This window comes from Martes martes (genome assembly GCF_963455335.1).
Source record: "Martes martes genome assembly, chromosome: 4".
In the NCBI taxonomy this organism is placed as follows: Eukaryota; Metazoa; Chordata; class Mammalia; order Carnivora; family Mustelidae; genus Martes; species Martes martes.
Genome location: NC_137891.1, coordinates 84802032 through 84823849, shown reverse-complemented (window position 1 = coordinate 84823849; position 21818 = coordinate 84802032). Strand labels below are relative to the sequence as shown.

Here is a 21818-nt window from a genome sequence, read left to right as displayed (position 1 = left end):
AACTGGGACAGTGGTGTGGAAATCTGTTGTAGGCGGTGTAAGTCCAAGGAGGGTGTTCTTTGTTCCTTGACAGTGACGGGAGGAAGAGGAGCCAATGATGACAGAGGCACAAAGGATGATATAGGAGCCAGTGTCAGGCTGCACCCAAGGTGGTGCAGAAACAGGGGGAGGGAGACAAAGGAGAAAGAAGAGATGAGGCACCCCCAGGAAGGCTGGAGGCAGATTAAAGCCCGGAGGGCAGAGAAAGAGGTCTCCTGGTCATAAAGCTCATCAGCTTGGACAGATGAAAAGACAGTTTTTTTCCCACTGACAAGCAGAAATATGCATTCCATGTCAGGCTGGGGAATACAGGGAACTTCCCCAAACAAAGGAGTTTGGGCAGCTGCCTGTGAATATTCTTTAAAGTCTCCATCCCAAAGTAGACTAAGCACAGACAGTTGACTCCAATTATCATAGCCATTAATCTGGAAAATGAATGTGGGAAAAGCCCCCACATATAGCTAGAATAGACAGTCTATTAGGAAGAACAGTGAGAGAGAGTGTGTCCCCTTCATCAGGGATGGCTTGTGTTCTCCCCAGAAACCTGAGTTTATTGGAGGAGGCCTGTTTAGACAATGATCATCCAGTCTGTCCAGAGGAGGTTTATTAACCTGGCTGGTGGTTAGACATATTCTGCAATAGTCTCTTAGATCAGGATCCTGATTTAGGGCCATTCAGGCCTGGACATAGTGTACCTCAGTCCATTTGCCCTATTGCTTGCAGAAGAATCTAACTGATAGGCTATACTGAAGCTTAATGTCCCATTAATGAGCCATTTTCCCTCATCTCTTAAGGGGTACTGAGGCTGTGTAGTGTTACAGAAGACCAATCCTTTTTTAAATCTTGCAATCCAAATTAATTCCAGTCTATTAAAAGGTGTGCCAAGGGAGAGTCCTTTGCAACCCAAGTAGAAACCTAGAGGAGGTCCATTACCAAAAATACCCCCCTGACTTCCATACAGGACATGTCAAAGATTCCGGGTGTCAAAAGTGAGCAGAGCTGTCCCTTGAACAAAATTGCTATTGATCACCATTCCGCCCTAAAGGTCCTGCAGGAGGGATGCCGGCATTGTCTCCCTTCCGCATTGCATCCTAGGCTACACATGAGTGCCAGTGAATGCTGGGTTTTGTCAAGCTGTAAAGGCCATGTTGTGTCATGAAGTCTGTGAAGAACCTGCCATTTTTAACTCATGGAAAACACCAGAAAAGTTTTATAAGGGGAAATTACCCAATTTTGTAACTTAAGTAGTCATTAGGGGATACTAATGAAAAACAATAAAAATAGAAATCCATCATGATCCAAGCAACATCCCAACATATGTAGTCCTCATAGCTGACTTCCCTAGGAAATAGTCCCTGGTTGGGTTTTAATTCACTTAGGCACTAGTTTTGGCTGGCTCCCAAGGGAGGCCCCATGGCCAGAAGTGGCTAGACCACAGATGTAGAGGGGATCACATTAGACCAATGAGAAGGAAACCTTACACAGTACTATTTAGATTGACATCTGTGCTAGTGACCTAGGTGGCTCTCCTGTGTCCTAGAAAGATAATTTCTATAAGAATAGGAATAAAGACAGGGCATCAAGTTTCTGGGTCTTATTACCATTTTGGACAGGGTACTAATTTCCAGCCAAAAGGCAGGCTTTCTCCTTCCCATAGAGTATCCATTGGCTAGAGGATTGCAACCTGAGCGTTCTACATAAAGTGGTCCAATAAGACTCCTTGAAATGCCCCTAAAAGATGAAAAAAGGCAAGAGAAGAGGAATTACTTATAGCATTTGCATTGAGGTTCAGAGTCCAGATGAAAAGACTTGAAGCCCCATGTAAGGGTGCCCAAAGGATGAAATGATGTGATTTGAAGCTTAAGGGTTTGTGAGTGAATGTCTAAGAAGGAATTCTTGAAATTTTTTGGTGCAAAAAGGTGATTTTATTATAGCAGAGACAGTACCCATGGCAAAAGACATGCACCAGGATTGTGAAGAATGACTGATCATATACTTTTTAATTAGTGGGGGTTAGGGATAGCATAATTCTCTAAGGAATTTAGAAACAAGGCTTTCAGGACCTTGAGGGGCCAGCTGCTGGTTACTTTTAGTGTTTAATGAAACAATAAGGCACGGAGGCAGTCATGAGTTCCTTGAGGAAGGTCACACTCTGCATGTTACAGGTATCTATCAGTGGGCTGCAAGCTCTAAGGAGATTTAATTTGAGCTACATTTCTCTTGCCCTTGTTTCCCTCATCACTAGCATTATACCTAAGAGCAAAAGTCAGAAGCAAGCCAAAGGCACATCAGATAGAAGGTGGATGAGTCGTTGTTACATAGTCATACATGGTCTGTGATTCAATATTTCAAATGAGTGAACTAAAGCAATACATTCAAATGAATGAACTAAATAAGTGAAAAAAGCAATTCCCCAAAGATTATAGGCAGCATGATAACCTATTGTTAAGTTTAAAAGAAGGAAAATATCTCATTTTTGTCTATTGTATATATGGTTGGAGATAAACTATGTGAAATGGAAAATGTGGTATGGATAAAAGTTTTTCTTGTTTGTTTGTTTTTAGTAATAAGTATTTTGGCATGGCAGGGCTTGTGGGACTGGAACCTATGGTTAGAGGTAGGCCATTGTCAAATTCTAGCTTTCATTTGGGTGGGCTCCCTAGTCTTTCCACATTATTAAAGTGAATGAATGAATGAATGAACAGACAAATGGACAGGTAAACAATGAAGGGGAGGGCAGTGCATCTGATTTCTCTAGTTCAGTACATCTGAAGCCTTGTGTTGCCAGATTAATTAATTTATATAATTTTCTACTTTGATTCTCACAAATGAATAATTTTTGTTCCCCATTAATTTTATAAATAAGGAAACTGAGGTCCAGGGAAGTTAAATAATTCATCCATGTTCACACACTAAGAACAAAGTCAGCTCCCCAGCAATGTCTGAGTTTTTCACTCCTTTTCACTCCTCTTTCTCCTCACCTCTCCTGGGCAGTGTTATCTGCTTCTGTGGCCTCAGTTAACTCAGTTAACTCAGTTAACGGTGATAGTGTTAAAGAGCCCTTCATTGACCTCTGAATCTAAAATTGAGATACCACCTTACACCAGTTAGAATGGCCAGAATTAGCAAGACAGGAAACAACAAGTGCTGGAGAGGATGTGGAGAAAGGGGAACCCTCTTACACTGTTGGTGAGAATGCAAGTTGGTGCAGCCACTTTGGAAAACAGTGTGGAGATTCCTTAAGAAATTAAAAATAGAGCTACCCTGTGATGCTGCAATTGCACTACTGGGTATTTACTCCAAAGATACAGATGTAGTCAAAAGAAGGGCCACCTGTACCCCAATGTTCATAGGAGCATTGGCCATAGTCACCAAACTGTGGAAAGGGCCAAGATGCTCTTCGACAGACAAATGGATAAAGAAGATATGGTCCATATATACAATGGAGTATTATGCCACCTTCAGAAAGGATGAATACCCAACTTTTGTATCAACATGACGGGACTGGAAGAGATTATGCTGATTGAAATAAATCAAGCAGAGAGAGTCAATTATCGTATGGTTTTACTTACTTGTGGAGCATGAGGAATAACATAGAAGGCATTAGGAGAAGGAAAGGAAAAGTGAATTGGGGGAAATCGGAGGAGGAGATGAACCATGAGAGACTGTGGACTCTGAGAAACAAACAGGGTTTTGGAGGGTAGAAGGGTGGGGAGATAGGTGAACCTGGTGGTGGGTATTAAGGAGGGCACATATTGCATGGAGCACTGGGTGTGGTACATTAACAGTGAATCTTGGAACACTAAAAAGTTAAAATAAAATTTAAAAAAATTTAAAAAAATCACCCCCTTGGCACTCAAGCACATCACTGTGCTTTATGTTCTTCATTTTACGTATCACCAACAACTGATTTCTTATTTATGTCTTCCATGCTGACTCATGATGGCTTCCAAGGCAGGAATAATTATTCCTGTATTTTGAGTACTTAGTAGAGGGCTCCCTCCAATGTACAATATATATGTCTGCCTAGTTAGATCTAATCATCTCTAATTTCAGATGTGTCAATAGGCAAAGCATGAATTTTCACACCTGAGTATTCCCTATCCTTATATGTGGTCGTGGTCTTAAAACAAAGCCCAGTGGAATCCCCTATGGCCAAGTGGCAGAATTGTCACTTACCTATCACCTCCCTTTCATTCTTCAATGCCTCTCATATCATTGTCTCACCATGATCCCTTAATCCCTTGTGGTGTCTCTTGGCCATTGGCTGGCTGCCCCTTGAGTTCCCTTTTCCAACCAGTGACCAGAGTTTCATTCTTTTGAGTGGCCTATTTACCTACTTCATCTGATTTTTATTTTGGTAGGCCTATGCTCTCAGGCCTAATTAAAGTACTATTTCTGAGGCACTGATAGCTGAGATCCATGGTCAATCACATTTGACCCAGTGTGAGCCCTCCTTCAAATGACTTCTCCATCTCAAAGAATGGAATCCTTATGCCCAGGTCTCTCCATGTATCTGCCCAAAGGCATATCTTCATCAATTCTCTCAGTCAGTGACATTAATATTTCTTCCTTACATTTATCCCTTCTGTGAGCACTTAATAGGACTCTTGGGGGGAATGGAGAAGAATAAAGACCAGTAGAGATTCTGCCCAAGTGGGCTCTCCCTCTGGAAGAACAGAGAGACATACCAATAGACTTGACACTATTCTGAGGAAAAAAAAACTGTTAAGAATCACACCTGGGTCATAGGGCCTTCCTTTGATTGTACGTGGTAAATTGATTTACAGTGCATTATGTTCACGTACACCCGTAAGGAAACCTGGCTGATCTTCATGACAAGAACATCTTACAAAATTCTGACTTTAAAATAGACAATACATATTTATTGACTTAACAAAGGAGTGAATGCATGAAGGTAGAATGGCCGGCCTGCAGCAGCCTGGGGAACAGATAGCTGGCAGCCTCTGGCTTCTGGGATTCCTCTTTGCCCTGTGCACAGAGGTCCTGGAATTCCTGGGGTGGGAGTATGAGGAGCATCACCTCATCCCAGGTATGAATGTGAATGTTCAGCTACTGCCAGGGCTCTGGGGACTACTGCTGACCTGGTAATGCCCAGAGGAGTAGCTATAAGGCAAGTAACATGGAGGTCCCCTTGAAGTTTCTCTCTCCCCATCCTTTCTTCTTTTCTGGAGTTTGAGATGCTAAAATGAAGTCTCCTCTCATTCCTGTCTCCCAAAAACACCCTGTTCCCTAATCCCTTGCATCTTCTGTAGAACCAGCCTGTCACAATCCCACTATGGAAGAAAATAAATTTTCTCCTTCTAGCACCCCTGCTCCTTGTCCTGATGATCCCTCAGTACCACCTTCCTGCACTCCAGCCCCACCAGTGCCATCGGAGTTTCTCCAGGCAAAGCTGCCCAATTCAGCTTCTGAACATCCCAGCCAGCACACTGTCTTATCCAGACATCCCTCTAGGACAAAGATCCAGACCAAGTTTCTACCTTTGTCCTTTAACCTGGAAAAGGGATTTTCTACCTTTTTGTTAGTCTCAGTGTTGGAGACAGAATGCATGTGCAGGGTAGTAGCTCTCATGTTTCCTGTGATTTATATTAAAGAATGTTCATAACAGGTATCACAATTTATTTTTATAACATTCTTTGATAAATCAACAAGAGAAACAACCAACAGCATTGAGATATGAAGATACAGAGATTTATCTGTATCTTCCACAAGAGGGGACATGTGAGAGCTGAGGCCATGGCGTGAAGCTCCAGTTCTTATTCTTAATTATTTCTGAACTCATATGACTAAGCCTAAATGATGTCATACTCCAAATAAGTTTGGCTCATTGCAAACTGTTTCAATGATTATTTTTTCCAGTGGGTGAGCATGATGATGTAATGAAAGTGGCTGTAATGTTAAGTAATAATAATAGTATGATGGTGATAATAATGATAATTGTGTTTATTGAGGGCCTATTCATGGCTTGACTTGTCACATACCTTTTATTTAGACTTTACAACCACCTATGCAGCAGATATTGTTTACATTATATCAATATGTCAAAACTAACCCAGGCTCAGAGAGAGTAAGTGACTTGCTGCTCCACACAGCTGCTTGGAGGGATAGCTACAGGATAAGCTCAGGCACGTCTGCCCCCAGAGACCTTGCCTTTTCCTTGCAGGGCTCAGTTTCCTGACTGGTTTTACTTCTTGAGATCCAATAAAATAAGATGTAGATTGTGTCTAAGGGTGCTTAACACTAGCATAGAATCAATAATCCATTATCTGGGTTAAGACAATAAGTCCCCATACCTGTGTCCCTGCTTCTGCTCCAGGACCCTCCACACCACCCCAGCAGGGCACCCAGAGTCTGCTCTTGCCACACTTACGCTTAGAACTGTGGCTTGCCATTTGATGATATACACTTGGTGACTCCTTCCTCCTGTCTACACTCACTGGCAGCTTTCAGTTCTGTGAATATGCCACCATCCCTCCTGTTGTCCTTGCTGTCTCTTCACACATGCTGTTCCCTCCTTCTAACATGCTCTTTATGCTCCAGTGCGTCTCCTTCTCTTAGATCTCAGCCCCCTGTTCCCTTACTCAGGAAAGCCTTTCCTGGCCTCCCTGGCAGCATTCAGGCTCTGTAAACCTCTCCTGTCAAACGCTGATCAGGGATATCATGGACTATTGTGTGACCCTTTGATTAATGTTTGTCTCTCCACTTCACCAAAAACTTTTTAAGAACAGGGGCTACATTCCTTTGTTTATCTTACCACTGTAGCCCCACGGTGTAGCACAATGCTTTATATACAGTAAATACCCACCAGCTGAATGAAAAAATGCATGCAGGGGAGAATGAATGAATGATCATCACCAACATTATTATCATCATCTGTATTAGTATTGAATGATCTTTCTTAATTGCTCCAGCCCCTAGGATATACATATGTTGAAATATGTTTGTAGTTTATCTGACACTGTATTCAACAGGGCGACCTGTATTTTTATTTGCTAAATCACAGATATTTGTTTTTTTATGCTGTAGGCCACTCAGTTTCGTGTTTGGAGGCTCACTGCTCCATTCTCCCACTGGCGAATGTCTGTGACATTTTCTCCAGAGAGAGAAAGTAAAGTTTTTGGAAGGTGGTGACTCCTGATTCTCCTTTCTTTAAGTGCCCCCTTTCTATGCTCCTACCCTATGCTTATATCTATCAAAGTTCTTATCACTCTGCATTGCAAATGTCTACTCATCTATGTGTTTTCTTCATTAGACTGCAAGCTCCTTGAGGGCAGAGGCTCTAAGTAGCTGCTCAGAGAATGTTTGTTGAGTGACTGGATGATGACTATCTCTAATCCAATTCTAGGAATCCAGTAGGTGATCTATAAATACTTGTTAAGTGAACCACATTTAATAAGCTCCACTTCATGAAATAAGACCACATTATTTTATCATAGAATATTTGAGGTAATGACTGTTAATAGGGAATATATAAAAAAGTAGTGATCACTAAGAAAATACATACACTATTTCCTTGGATTATGAATTGGCTTCCAGTGAACATGGCAGTCTGGGTGATTGTGTCCCCAAGATGCTTGGGGAAGATGCCTGACTGAGGTTCCCTAGGGATATTATAGGACATATTACTTATATGGCAGGGAGACTGGATCTCTAAAAGCTTGTGATTCTATGCTTCACAAATGTGATTTAGGTTTTACCAAGATTTAGGGATGTGTTTGTGTATCTGTGTGTGTGTGTGTGTGTGTGTGTGTGTGTATATGTATACATATATACATGTATACATATGTATACATATGTATATATGTGTATATGTATGTATATATGTATGTATACATATATATGTATATATGTATATATACATGTATATATGTATATATGTATCTATGTATACATATATACACATATACATGTAAATATACATAATCTTTACTGAAATATAATTCATATTTCATGCAGTTTATCTATTTAAAGTTTACAATTCAATGTTTTTAGTATATTCACAGAACTGTATAATTATCACTGCAATCTAATTTTAGAGTATTTTTTCACTCCAAAATGAAATCCTATGAAATCATGAAACCATTAGCAATCACTCCCCATTCCCCCAAGCCTTATTTTCTGTTCCCATAGATTTGGCTATTCCAGACATTTTATAGAATGGAATCATACAGGGACACCTGGGTGGCTCAGTAGGTTAAGTCTCTGACTCGATTTTGGCTCAGGTCATGATCTCTGGGTCATGAGATTAAGCCCCTTTTTGGACTCTGTGCTCAGTGTGGAGTCTACTTGAGATTCTCTCTTTCACTCTCTCTCTGCCTCTCCCTTCCACTTGTGGTCACTCCCTCTCTCTCTCTAAATTAATAAATAAAATCTTTTTTTAAAATTAATAAATAAAATCTTAAAAAAAAAGAAATGGAATCATATAGTATGTGGTCTTTTGTGACCAGCTTCTTTCACTTAGCATAATGTTTACAAGGTCTATCCATCTTGTAGCATGTATCAGAACTTCATTATTTTTATGGTAAATACATACTCCATTGTATTAGAATACCACTTTGTGTTTATTCATTTATCAACTGGAATCAATTCTCTAATTTGCCTTTCTGTATTTTCATTGTTAGTGTATAAGAAAGCCACTGATTTCTGGACATTGACTTTGTATCCTGCTACATTACTGAATTGCTGTATGAGTTCTAGTAGTTTGGAGGTGGAGTCTTTCGGGTTTTCCATATAAAGAATCATGTCATCTGCGAAGAGAGAGAGTTTGACTTCTTCCTTGCCAATCTGGATACCTTTTATTTCTCTTTGTTGTCTGATTGCTGTTGCTAGGACTTCTAATACTATGTTGAACAAGAGTGGTGAGAGTGGGCATCCTTGTCGTGTTCCTGATCTCAATGGGAAGGCTGCAAGCTTTTTCCCATTGAGGATGATATTTGCTGTGGGTTTTTCATAGATAGATTTGATGAAGTTCAGGAATGTTCCCTCTCTCCCTATACTTTGAAGCGTTTTAATCAGGAACGGATGCTAGATTTTGTCAAAAGCTTTTTCTGCATCAATGGAGAGGATCATGTGGTTCTTCTCTCTTCTCTTATTGATTTGTTCTATCACATTGATTGATTTGCGAATGTTGAACCATCCTTGTAACCCAGGGATGAATCCTACCTGGTCATGGTGGATAATCTTTTTAATGTGCTGTTGGATCCTGTTTGCTAGGATCTTGTTGAGAATCTTAGCATCCATATTCATCAGTGATATCGGTCTGAAATTCTCCTTTTTGGTAGGGTCTTTGCCTGGTTTGGGGATCAGGGTAATGCTGGCTTCATAAAAAGAGTCTGGAAGTTTTCCTTCTGCTTCAATTTTTTGAAACAGCTTCAGGAGAATAGGTATTATTTCTTCTTTGAAAGTTTGATAGAATTCCCCAGGGAATCCGTCAGGTCCTGGGCTCTTGTTTTTTGGGAGGTTTTTGATCACTGCTTCAATCTCGTTACTAGATATCGGTCTATTCAGGTTGTCAATTTCTTCCTGGTTCAATTTTGGGAGTTTATAGTTTTCCAGGAATGCATCCATTTCATCTAGGTTGCTTAGCTTATTGGCATATAACTGTTGATAATAGCTTCTGATGATTGTTTCTACTTCCTTGGTGTTAGTTGTGATCTCTCCCTTTTCATTCTTAATTTTATTAATTTGGGCTTTCTCTCTTTTCTTTTGGATTAGTGTGGCCAATGGTTTATCGATCTTATTGATTCTTTCAAAAAACCAGCTTCTAGTTTCGTTGATACGTTCTACTGTATCTCTGCTTTCTACCTCGTTGATCTCTGCTCTAATCTTGATTATTTCCCTTCTTACGTGTGGAGTTGGTTTGATTTGTTGTTGATTCTCCAGTTCTTTAAGGTGTAGAGACAGCTGGTGTATGGACTTTTGGATTGTTGCCACAGTGTGGCTATTGTAAATATGCCGCTACAATGCATTTATGTGCAAATTTTTGAGTAGATGCATATTTTCATTTTGCTTAGTGATATTTCCATTTTGGTAGAAGTAGTTTGGCTACTCTTTGTTTAAAGATTTTTTTTAATTTTTTTATTTATTTGACAGACACAGATCACAAGTAGACAGAGAGGCAGGCAGAGAGAGAGGAGGAAGCAGGCTCCTCGCAGAGCAGAGAGCCCAATGCAGGGCTCGATCCCAGGACTCTGGGATCATGACCTGAGCCGAAGGCAGAGGCTTTAACCCTCTGAGCCACCCAGGCGTCCCGGCTCCTCTTTGTTTAACTTGAGGAACTGCCAAACTGTTTCCCACAGTGGTTGCACCATGTACATTCCCACCAGCAATGTATTAAGGGTTTCAATTTCTCCATGTTTTCCCCAACACCTGTTATAGCCTATTTCTTTTACTTTTTTTTTTTTTAATTTTTTTTTTATTATAGTCATGCTAGTGGGTATGAAGTGCCATGTCATTGAGGGTCTTATGTGCATTTCCTTGATGACCAATGATACTGATTGTATTTTTATATGCTTATTGTCCATTTGTGTATCTTCTATGGAAAAAATCTATTCAGATCCATTGTCCATTTTTAAATTGTAATACCTTTTTTATTATTTAGTTGTAAGTGTTCTTTATTTATTCTAGATACAAGTCCATTTTCAGATATATGATTTACAAATATTTTCTTTTATTCTGTAGGTTATCTTTTCACTTTTTTTGAGATTCATTTTTTTTTATTTGAGTACAGTTGACATACACTGTTACATTAGTTTCAGATTTACAATATAGGGGTTCAACATCTCTGTACATTATACCATTATATCGTGCTCACTAAAAGTGTAGCTACCATCTGTCATCATACAACACTATTACAGAATCATTCACTATATTCTCTATGCTGTGACTTTCATCTCTGTGACTTATTCATTCTATAACTGGAAGCCTGTATCTCCCACTCCCTTTCACCCATTTTTCCCATCCCCTAAACTTCCTTCTCTCTGACAGCTCTGTTTGTTCTCTGTATTTTTAGGTCTGATTCTGTACATTATTTGTAGGTACCATAAAAGAAGACTGTTGGGGCCCCAGTGTGGCTCATTTCACCTGGCGCAATGGTAATAGTAGAGCTAAGTGAGGCTTATGGAGACCTTGGAGTTGGACTAAATGTGAAATAAATCCTAGCAGATGACTGGCACACAGGGGAATGGGGTGGGAGGGGAGAAAGGGTCAGAACACAGTACTCTGAGCAGAGGAAAGAATTCTGAAAAACGGAATCAGACACGAAGCACCGACCTACATTGGGAGCACATTATTGAGCAGTAGGATGTGGTTCTCTGTAACTAAAGACAGCTTGGCATTTGATGTATCTTTGCCAGCAAACACCTTTCACACTTCTCTAAATCACTAGGTATTGATAACACAGTGATGCTACACTGATTACACTCTACAAGTCTGAACATCTGATGAAGCAGGATTGTTCATTCACCATGGTGTCAACTGTCTGAGTTTACTATGATTAAAAGAATAGTTGGTTTAGTTCTGTACTAGACTCTGAGTATTACTGTTTGATGATATGAGTGTGTCAGGAACCCTTTCAGAGGCCCCCAATTATCTGTATAAGCAGGAGTATGACTTGTCTAACCTAGTTTTTATCCCGTTAAGGAAACATACACATATTACTATTTAACTTAATTGAGACAACATTATCAAATTTGCAAAACGTGAAAAAGAGTGAAAGTAGATATATAACTTTATTTTGGATCTTAAACCTACTCCCTGGTTTCTACACATTTTCTGTTCATACATTTCCAACTCCAGCCTCTCTCTGTGTCCTTCTACATCTTTATATCTCCTTGTATGTCCTTTTGATGTTCCCAATCACCATCCCTGTTGTGCTTGTTTCCTCTTTTATTTTTAATGTCTCTGTTAAAGGTGGTTGCAACAGAACCGGGGAGCTCTTCTGCTCTGTTTAGAATTAACTTTTCTTTGTTCTCCCTGACACAGGGAGATGTTATTTCTTTATCCATTAAACAACCATTTGGTAACAATCTATCATAGTATTTTGTGCCTTTACCTTTACCCTTGTTGACACATAAGTACTATGTGATTTAAATACACATCTGATCCACTGAAACTGGGTTTGGGGAGGACGACTGAGTAGTACCCTGGTGATAGGGTGAAACCCTGATTACTTCAATTCTTGAGGGTAGCAGTCACAAGATACTCATAATTTATATGAAAAGATTGAAAGATATCTGAGATGGCAAATATCACCTCCATTTCAGGGATGAGTCCCCGAAACTCCAGCTATTACAGTGATAGGAGGGGACTCAAGTGAAAAGAAGAATGTGGCAGAGGTTTTATCAAATCAGTTTAAAAACATACATCTTTGCAAAGAGAGGATAAGTATTTATTCTAGCTCTTAGGATCGAGGCATCCTAACACACAGTGTTATTCCATTAAGATTCAGCAAGCCTGGGCCTCAGAGGATCATAACTTCTAAAAAGTGTCTTATAGTACAACAAAGCATAGAGTGCCTCTCTAAATATCTGTAACTCAGGGTAATTTTGTGTCATTGTATATCTACTACCTGAGCCTCTACCTCTAGAAAACTTGGCTTTGAATCCTGGTTCTGCCATTTCCAAGCTTGTGACCACCAACAAATTATTACAGCTTTGAATTTTATTTTCTCAGCTATAAAATAATAATAATAATTTGTACCCCACCAGGGCTATTTTAAAGATGGAGAGAGTTAATATATGTCAAATTCTTAGCCAAGTGACAGTTATATAGCAAGTGCTCAGTTATCTCTGGATTTATGTATGCTTTTTGAGTTGCCTCCATCTTTTTAAATTAATGAATCCATATATGCTGTGCTTCTGTGACATGACCTATTTCACTCCCAGCTTGTACCCTTTATACTTCTACATATTTTTAATCTCTAACTCATCTCTTTTGGTCTACATTTTATTATACCTATCTCTATTTTTATCAGTTTTGTAGATACTATTTACTCAGCTCTCTTTTGATATCTTTATATCAATTTTATAAATCACTACATTGCTATCACCTGTTCCTAGGTTTATATGGTTATATGTCTAACCATGTATATTTCTTTTTTTATTTTTTATTTTTTTAAAGATTTTATTGATTTATTTGACAGAGATCACAAGTAGGCAGAGAGGCAGGCAGAGAGAGAGAGGAGGAAGCAAGCTCCCTGCTGAGCAAAGAGCCCGATGTGGGACTCGATCCCAGGACCCTGGGATCATGACCTGAGCCGAAGGCAGAGGCTTTAACCCACTGAGCCACCTAGGCGCCCCACCATGTATATTTCTAAATAGCCCCATCTATCTATAGATAGTTGAAAACCAGCACCTTAGCTCCTGGTCATTTATAAGACTTACCCTCAGGGTCCTCCTCCATCACTCTCCTCCCACTGCTCTCTGTAAAAAAGCGAGCAGCAGGAAGTAACAAGAGTCACAGTGCTCTTTTGGTCTTTGGATTGGACAGTATCGATTCATTCTCCAGTGGTTTAAGATGTGTGAAACAAGCCCAATTTCATGCCATTCTTCCATTCTTCTCTCCACCCATCCATCAACATATTGATATTAATTCAGGAATCTAGAGATACAATGTTGAAAAAGGTAAAAAGAGATTCTCCCATCAGGAAGTGCACAACCTATCAAGAGATGAGTGAGGGAGAGAGGGAGACTCTGGGATTCAATAATTCACATTCTGGTGAAGCCAGCTGGTCTATGTTTTCAGTTTTCCTTCTTCACTCATTTCCTGAATAACTTCTAGGCCAAAATCAAGCCCAAGGCTATACAAGTTCAGAGTACCTTGGCCAAACTGTGTGCTCAGAGAACTACTTTCTCTGTTGTCGTGGAAAAATTCCTGATCTGGGACTAGAGCTACCTGGAGTCTTATCTCTCCAAGACAACCAACCATTAGCTTTAGACCCCAGAGAGATTCATCTTTTGGGGCTTTGGAGTCCTAATCTGTAGAATGACCAGGTAGGACTGGAAAATTCCTGGGGACCCTTGTTGCTTTGACCTTCTGAAAATCTATGATCCTACCCAAATTTGAAATGATATCTGGAGACCCCCTTTGGAATGAGTGTTGGGACCCAGAACTTGGACTCTAAAGTCAGGTGGACCAGGGCAGAGACTTGTCCATAGGAGGGACTGGTATGTGCAGTGTAGTGTAGGTCACAAAGCACATTCATACCCATTATCTGATTTTATCTTCATGAGAACCTAGTGAAGTATTTTCACTCCCATCTTCATGTGAGGAAACTAAAACCCTGAGAGCTAAATGTGTAACTGAGTGCTAAATAGTTTAGATCACTTAAGTCACATTTAAGTCACATGATAATCCTATGGTTTTTCCAATTCTTCCTCTTCCTTATTTCTCTTCTTATTTCTTTTACCTCTTACTCTCCTTCTTCCTCCTCTTTTTTTATTTTTCTTATTTATTTTCTTTTCTTATTTCCGCTTTATAGATAGTCAATCTAAGGCTCATGGAGGTTAAGTAGCTTTACCCATTAGCAAGTACTAGAGCTCAGATTCAATCCCAAATCTGTCTAAAGTCTATGTTCACAAGCTTGGTTAGAATCTCAATACCTAGAAAGGTTGGAAGGTTACATAAAAAAAGTGGAATGATCCAGGCAGAAGGATTATTTCACTTTCCTTTAATCTTACCAAAGAAAAACAATAGAATAAGTAAAATAATAAAAATCACTATTCTTTGCATTGCATCACAGATATCCTATAGAATGATGGAGAATTGTAGAATATGCAAGTAGATGTAGAGCCTAAAACTATATACCCTATCTAAGAGGGGCACTATTAATTATTGGGTTTATGGAAATTAGGCTTACTATGACAGATCATAGGTGAGGGAAAGCTGGATATCTAGAATCTTAAGTATAATTTCTCTATTTCTAAATACTAATGATTAATTACTAAATTATATAAACAAAAATTATATGGGCAAAAGATAAAAAGATGTCTCATCCTGACTGTGACTGCTACATAGGATGCCAGGTTATTACTTCTGTCCTGCACTATGTTGTCTTCAAGGACTACTCCATAGCATTAACTGAGCATCTGCTGTAAAGCTACCAGGTTGCTCAGCTCAGGAGTAGGAGTAAATGCTGTGCCTTGCTGCTTATGATCAGCATTTACTCTGAGTAGATGTTGGATATTTTGAGTATCATTCCTGGCTGGATGCTTTTCTATAAAATAATTGCCTTAACCCTCACAAAAACTCTGGAAAGAAAACTTAATTATATTCGTTTTTCAGTTGAGTAAATTAATACTCAGTTGGTTTTAAAGGTCACCCACCTGTAAGCAGCCAACCTGGGATGTTAGCTTGAGGTCTGACCATGTTTTCTTCATTCTGTAGTGTTGTATCTTTGAGGTGACTTTAATTCCTTCAAGTTAGGGAAATTTTCCTCTTTTACATTTATCTGATGAGAATATGACATAAGGAGAAGTCAGGGGCTTGGAATAATCCTTTAGGACAGATGATATTTCTGCCACCCCTCATCACCTCTACCACCAGTTCTCCTAGGGATGGAGAAGAAACTGATAGGGTTAAGAAGGATAAAGAAAACAAGAATATGCTCCTTCATGGTCCAGAAGGTTTGACATTGAAGTGAGACACTCCTACATTCTGTAGGTGACTGCAAGGACAGGCATATAGGGAGGAGACTGCCTGCTGGAATGCCAACCTGGAAGATGAGCAAGGCAGATGCCAACCAGCTGTCTCATGGTGTAAGCCAGACCCAGAACCCTATATATAAAGACAGTTCTCTGTCCAGATGCTTCAGCCTGAATGTCTGCTTGCTGTGAGGAGGGTGAGTCTAGGGTTTGGGTCCCGGGATTGGGCTAAGGGTGCATTTCAGGGGATGCCTAGATTCACGAGGGTGAGGCATAGTGAGGGAGGGGGGAGCTGCAAGGAGAGGAAGAGTGGTACATAAACCTGAGGAGAAAAATCAGGTAGACTTTTTTTATGGGACATAAGAAGAGTACCTGCAGAGTTTGTGTGAAGAACTGAGGATCTGAAGTCAGTGTATTTGCCTTTGATAACAGTGGCCTCCTCCTCAGGTACCATTTTCCTACATCAGGACCTCTTTCCCTGGAAAAGATGCATTAGTAATTTACACTTTGTGAGCAGAGTTGTATGTAGGGGGGTTATTTTCCCTAAGGGCATGTGTTTTTAGATACTCTCTATAAATGGAGAATGGAAGGTTTTGCCTTTCATTTTCAGTATTTCTGGAGCTTATTGAGAAGTGTTTTGTTGGATGAGTTAATTGTTAAATCAGCCACCATGCTGTGCTGGTCACTGGGCTGCCTGTATATGAACACGTGAATTTAGGGAAGGCAGAGGAATGGAGACTGCCCTCTGTTTCTCCCTGGATAAATGTAGTGTTAGAGAGTATACCTGCATCCCCCATGTCATGTTTGTAATGCTCCCACTGTGTAGGGGTTTATGTGTGGCTGAATGTCAGTCTTGTGATTTAGGAATCTTGCACTTTCTGGGTTACCCCATCTTAGGCAGTCATTCCCTGACTTTAAGAGGGGCTGGGGTAAAATATTTGTGAAGCCAGTAAATTGTCCCAGTTCAGGCGATTTACAATAGCAACCTGCCTGGGCAAGTTTTCATGGTGGTTCTGAGCTTTTCCAAAGGTTGGTGTGTTTTGTCTGTGTGTGTTTTGCATATGTCCATGCGGGTCATTTAAACAAATGTACCTAAAAAGATTGAATGTAGAGAAACAAACATTTTATGTTGGGGTTGAGCTGCCCAATAACTGACTGGATCCTTTACATCCAGTAGATGTTTTTAGTGCAGATGGTGCCTGAATGCATACTCCCATATGCTAATTTTTACATGTTTGCACATGTGTGTGTTGCCAGTGCACATATGTGAGGATATCCAAGTTCCTGTGGGTGTGGAGACGCCACATTAGGCTACAGCCTTAGAAGCACCTCTACCGGGGCGCCTGGGTGGCTCAGTGGGTTAAGCCGCTGCCTTCAGCTCAGGTCATGATCTCAGGGTCCTGGGATCAAGTCCCACATCAGGCTCTCTGCTCAGCAGGGAGCCTGCTTCCCTCTCTCTCTCTGCCTGCCTCTCTGCTACTTGTGATCTCTGTCAAATAAACAAATAAAATCTTAAAAAAAGAAAAAAAAAAGCACCTCTACCTTTCTGTGGAGTGCTCTCCTGACACTTAGGACAAGGAATCCTGTTGTCTTCAACAACCTCTTGTGTTGGACAGTGGTATCCCACCCCTCCAGGGGGAGACCTTGGATGCCTGCACCCCTGGCTGTGCCTTTGAAGTTCTCTCAGATCAGGACTTCAGTTAGGTCTTTTGGTAGATCCAAGAGAGGTCTCATGGGCAGTGGTGATTAATATTGGGTCCATCTAACTCAGTAAGTGTTCTAGGGCAAAGGTTGAGTTGGGATGAAAGTACAGGGAAGAAGCAGGATGTCTTCCCTTTGGTCCTAAACCCTTCCCCCTAACAACTCATCCTCCTGACACTGATATTTCTACCATCAGGTCTCACTCACCTGCCTGCATCAGAACAATGTGTGACCAGGAGCAGATTCAGTGTTGCTTGCCGCTCCCCCAGTGCTGTGTGAAGAGTTCCTCCTTTTACCCCTCCCAGTCCCCCAGTGCCAAGAGTCAGGTGGTAGTCCAAGTCCCCTGTGAGATGCAAATTGTGGAGTGTCCTGCACCATGCCCACCTCAAGTTTCCCAGGTAAAATGCCAGGCTCCATGCCAGTCCCAGACTATGCAGGTGAAGTGCCAGGCTCCATGCCAGTCTAAAACCACACAAGCGAAGTGCCAGGCTTCAAGTAAGTCTAAGACCACCCAGGTGAAGTGCCAGGCTCCATGTCAGTCTCAAATCTCCTGTGTTCAATGCCAGGGCCCATGCCAGCCTGAGGTTTCCTATGTGCAGTGTGAAGCTCCATGCCCTGTTCAGACCTGCTATGTAGAATGTGCTCCAGTTTGTCATACAGAAACTTGTTACATGGAATGCCCAGTCCAGACCTTTGTCTCCCGTCCAGCTCCTCAGCCTGTCCAGACTTATATGGCTTGTAGCCCAGCTTCCCAGACTCAGGGAAGATTCTCAACCCAGTGCCCCTATCAGGGCTCCCAAGTCAGATACGCCCTGCAGCGGCAGTGTCCTGCTTCCTACAGCAACTGCACTCCACATTTCCAATCCGGGGCTTCCTACAGCAACTGCGTCTCCCAGTTTCGATCCGGGGCTTCCTACAGCAACTGTACCCCACAGTTCCAATCCAGGACTTCTTATAGGAACTGCGCCCCTCAGCGTCAGTCTCGGGCTTCATTTAGCACCTGTGCACCTCAGTGCCAGGCACGAGAGTCTTACGGGAGCTTCCCTGTCCAGCGTCGCTCCCAAAGCACGGGCAGATGCCTCCCTCCTCGCCAGCAGCAGCCTTCCTACCGCAGCTGTTCCCCTCCAAGACGGTCTGAGCCCTACACCAGCTGGCTGCCATCAGCATCTTCTTCAAGTTCCTATAACTACTGCACCCCACCGCGTCGCTCTGAGCCCATCTATAGCAGTGGCTGTCCTCAGGGTCCCACTTCAGGCTGCTCTGGGAGGTGTGGTCCCAAGTGCCGGGTAGAGATTTCCTCCCCTTGCTGCCCCAGGCAGGTGCCCCCGCAAAAGTGTCGGGTTCAGATTCCTCCCATCAGACGCTGCCCTGAGAGTTGTGCCCCACGACCCTCCTGGGGCGCCTCCTGCCCGGAGCTGAGGCCACGTGTAGAGTCACGTCCACTCCCAAGCTTCTGCCAACCACGGCGTCTGGATCAGAGTCCAGAGAGATCACTGCAGCGATGCCCGCTTCCTGCCCCACGTTCATGTCCACGTCCTGCTCTACGGCCATATCCACGCCCAGAGCCATGTGCAAGGTCAGAGCCCCGTCCATGTCCTCCACTGCGGCGTCGTTCTGAACCCTGTCTGTGTCAGGAACCACATCCAGCCCCGCGTGCAGCCCCACATCCTAGATCAGTGCAGCGTGAATTTCCCGAGTCACGTCCATGTCCACAGCCCTGTGAGCACCCAGAACCTTCCTCACTTCCAGAGCCAATTCCCCTTCCAGCACCCTGCCCAAGCTCAGAGCCATGTGTAGAGCCTAGGTGCTGTCCCAGCCCAAGCTCAGGACCAAATGCAATCCCATGCCCTGGAGACCTAGGCTGTCATGAGTCCAGCCCATGCCGCCTGGACACTGAGGCCCCCAGCTATGGCCCAACTGGTTATAACCAGTGGCAAGGAAGTGGTGACAGCTTTGGACCTTGTGATGGGATTTCAGAGCCACCGGGTTTCAGTGATTGTGGAGACCAAGGAGGCACCTGTGTTGGAGTGAAAGGAGGCTCCTCTGCTGGAACAAAGGGTGCTTATTTTTAAGGAAGCATGGTTGAGACATCCCTGCCTCCTGCCCTGAAAATGTCATGCCTCCTTTCCCAGCAACCTCAATTTCCAACATGTTCTCTGTGCATCTTCCAAAGACAGTTGGAGGTTCCTTGATGCAGAGGTGATGTCCAAACTGCATTGCATGTCCAAACTGCATTGCATGCATCCACACCTTAATCTTGGGCACCTTTCCAGCCTCACATCTGACTCATCCCCTGTACACACCCTCAGTTCTAGCCAAACCAGTCTGGCTACCAGGGCACATCTGGATGTTCTCCAGAATATACCTTAGGTGTCCCTGACTCCAAGCCTCTGCTCACTTCCCACCCTCCTTGCATGGACCACTTCTCTGCTCTATGCCCAGCCTCTGAAATCCAGCCCATCTTTCAATACATCTTCCTTGGAGTCTTTTCTGTTTGTTCCTACCCACAGGAGCCTACACTGACTTCCTAGAACTCATTGCATTGTCTATACCAGCCACTTGGTAACTGCCCTGCAACCTCTCTTGAATTATTTCCCTTTTAAGATGTGTCTGTTTTTCCTGCCCAAGTAGGTCATAAACTCCTATTTGAGTGGAGTGAGAATATCCTTGAAGTCCCATGCTTCTCCTGGGGCAAGCAGCTGCTCAGCAAGGGCTTGTGGGTTGGCAGCTTGAGCCATGATCTATCCCAATAGGCAACCCCAGCATCTGGGACAGCTTGAGGCCATGTAACAATAAAGATTGATACCCTCAGAGTCTGAGTCCTGCATAATGCCTATTTTTTACCCTTCCTGACACTCTGGGATGAGCTTCTTTATTATTTTTTTTTCTTGAGTTTTCTGTACCCTGAGTTCTTGAGTTTATTGTGATCTGAGCTTTCCTTAACCAGTTGGGTTGCCTTATGGGTTTTCTGTCTCCACTCAGTGTTGATGGGAGTCCACTAGCATCTGATGGGAGAAGCTGGGTGAAAAAGCAGGAGGAATGAGGGACAAGAAGAATAACTCTTGCTCCTCAATCTGGGCAGGTCACCCAGCTTTGGGTGTCAGGAGGGGGAGGGGAGTTTGAGGAGAACTGGAAGTTCTCTGTGGCATTCCACACAGGGTACCCCCTTCTTTTGTAAGAATAAACTATTAGAACTTTTCTTTCTTTTTTTTTTTTTTTGACATCGTAGAAAAGGGAACTTCCAAGATTGTCTTTGCATTCCTCCATCGCTCCTGAATCCCACTGGGCATAAATGGTCTTGGCAGGATGAAGGTGGGGGTTTGGAGGGCAGGAGAGAGAAGGGTGCCTCTTCTCGCCACTCCCTGCCTATAAGATGGGTGCTGCATAATGAGCGCATTTGAGGAGAACATTTCCCCAAGGGTTACAGTGCCCTGAGGCCACCAGGGTCTATAGAGAATAAAGGGGGTCCTCTTAAGAGGACAGCAGGGGGTGATTCTGGCCTGGACTCACAGATCCAGCTCCATAGTTGGACACCACAGATCTATGGCCTGGCTCTGAGGATGTCTTTTCCTTGTCCCAGGAATCAGGTGCTGCAGTGTCAGAGGCAGAGACCCAAGAGACACCTGGAAGAGGAAAGCTGAAGTTCTTTATGTGAAGTCCCTTTTTTATTTTATGTGAAGTCATTCATATAGTGTGGAGTCATTCATTTTTTTTTCCCTACTAACAAGTATTCATTGCTTACCCATGAGGTAGGCACTGGTACAAGGGACAGAAATACCTCTTCTTAGTTCTCAGAGAGCTCACAGCCTAGAGGACTGTTTCTCAGGGTGGTACCTGGGCCAGCAGCATCAGCACCACCTAGGACCTTGTGACAAATAAAGATGCATCACCCCAGACCTACTGAAGTACTGAAGCAGAGACTCTGGGGGTGAGGCCTAGAAACCAGGTTTTAACCAGCCCTCTAGGTGTTTCTAATGCCCAATAATGTTTGGTTGTTACTACCTTAGTAAAATACCTTACACAGGTAGAACATGAATATATGTATATGTATATGTATGTGTGTGTGTGTGTGTGTGTGTGTGTGTATCTTCTCCAATTTTCAGAATAGCCCATCACAGAGGCATTATTATCTCACCATTTTGCAGAGCTGGAAAACTAAGCACACAGGCCACAGCCACACAGCCAGACTCAATTCCAAGCCTACGTTATTTTCTGCTACACATGGCATCCTTCATCTCAGTTATGGTCCCTGCCTTTCCCAGAGGTATTTCCTGTATCAACCCAGTCATTTTTCTAACATACTTTTATTGGGCATGTTAATTTCACCAGTTTTACCTTAGCCTCTTCTCTTCAAATCTAGGACTCCATCTGCCCCGTGGCACAATTCCCCAGGGGACTGACAGGGCCCAAATA

The 21818-nt window shown here is 42.4% G+C and overlaps 2 protein-coding genes across 2 annotated transcripts in view; both read left to right on the top strand.

Moving 5' to 3' along the window:
• Positions 1-21818, top strand: part of LOC308341913 (uncharacterized protein) — a gene marked incomplete at both ends in the record, with an annotated part of 151962 nt that overhangs the window by 93354 nt on the left and 36790 nt on the right. The window lies entirely within an intron of this gene.
• Positions 17630-20211, top strand: KPRP (keratinocyte proline rich protein; the record flags this gene model as incomplete). The annotated part of the gene is made up of 1 exon (XM_080802033.1): positions 17630-20211. One exon carries the CDS (start codon positions 17630-17632, stop codon positions 19475-19477), a length of 1848 nt encoding a protein of 615 aa, XP_080658159.1. The 3' UTR covers positions 19478-20211.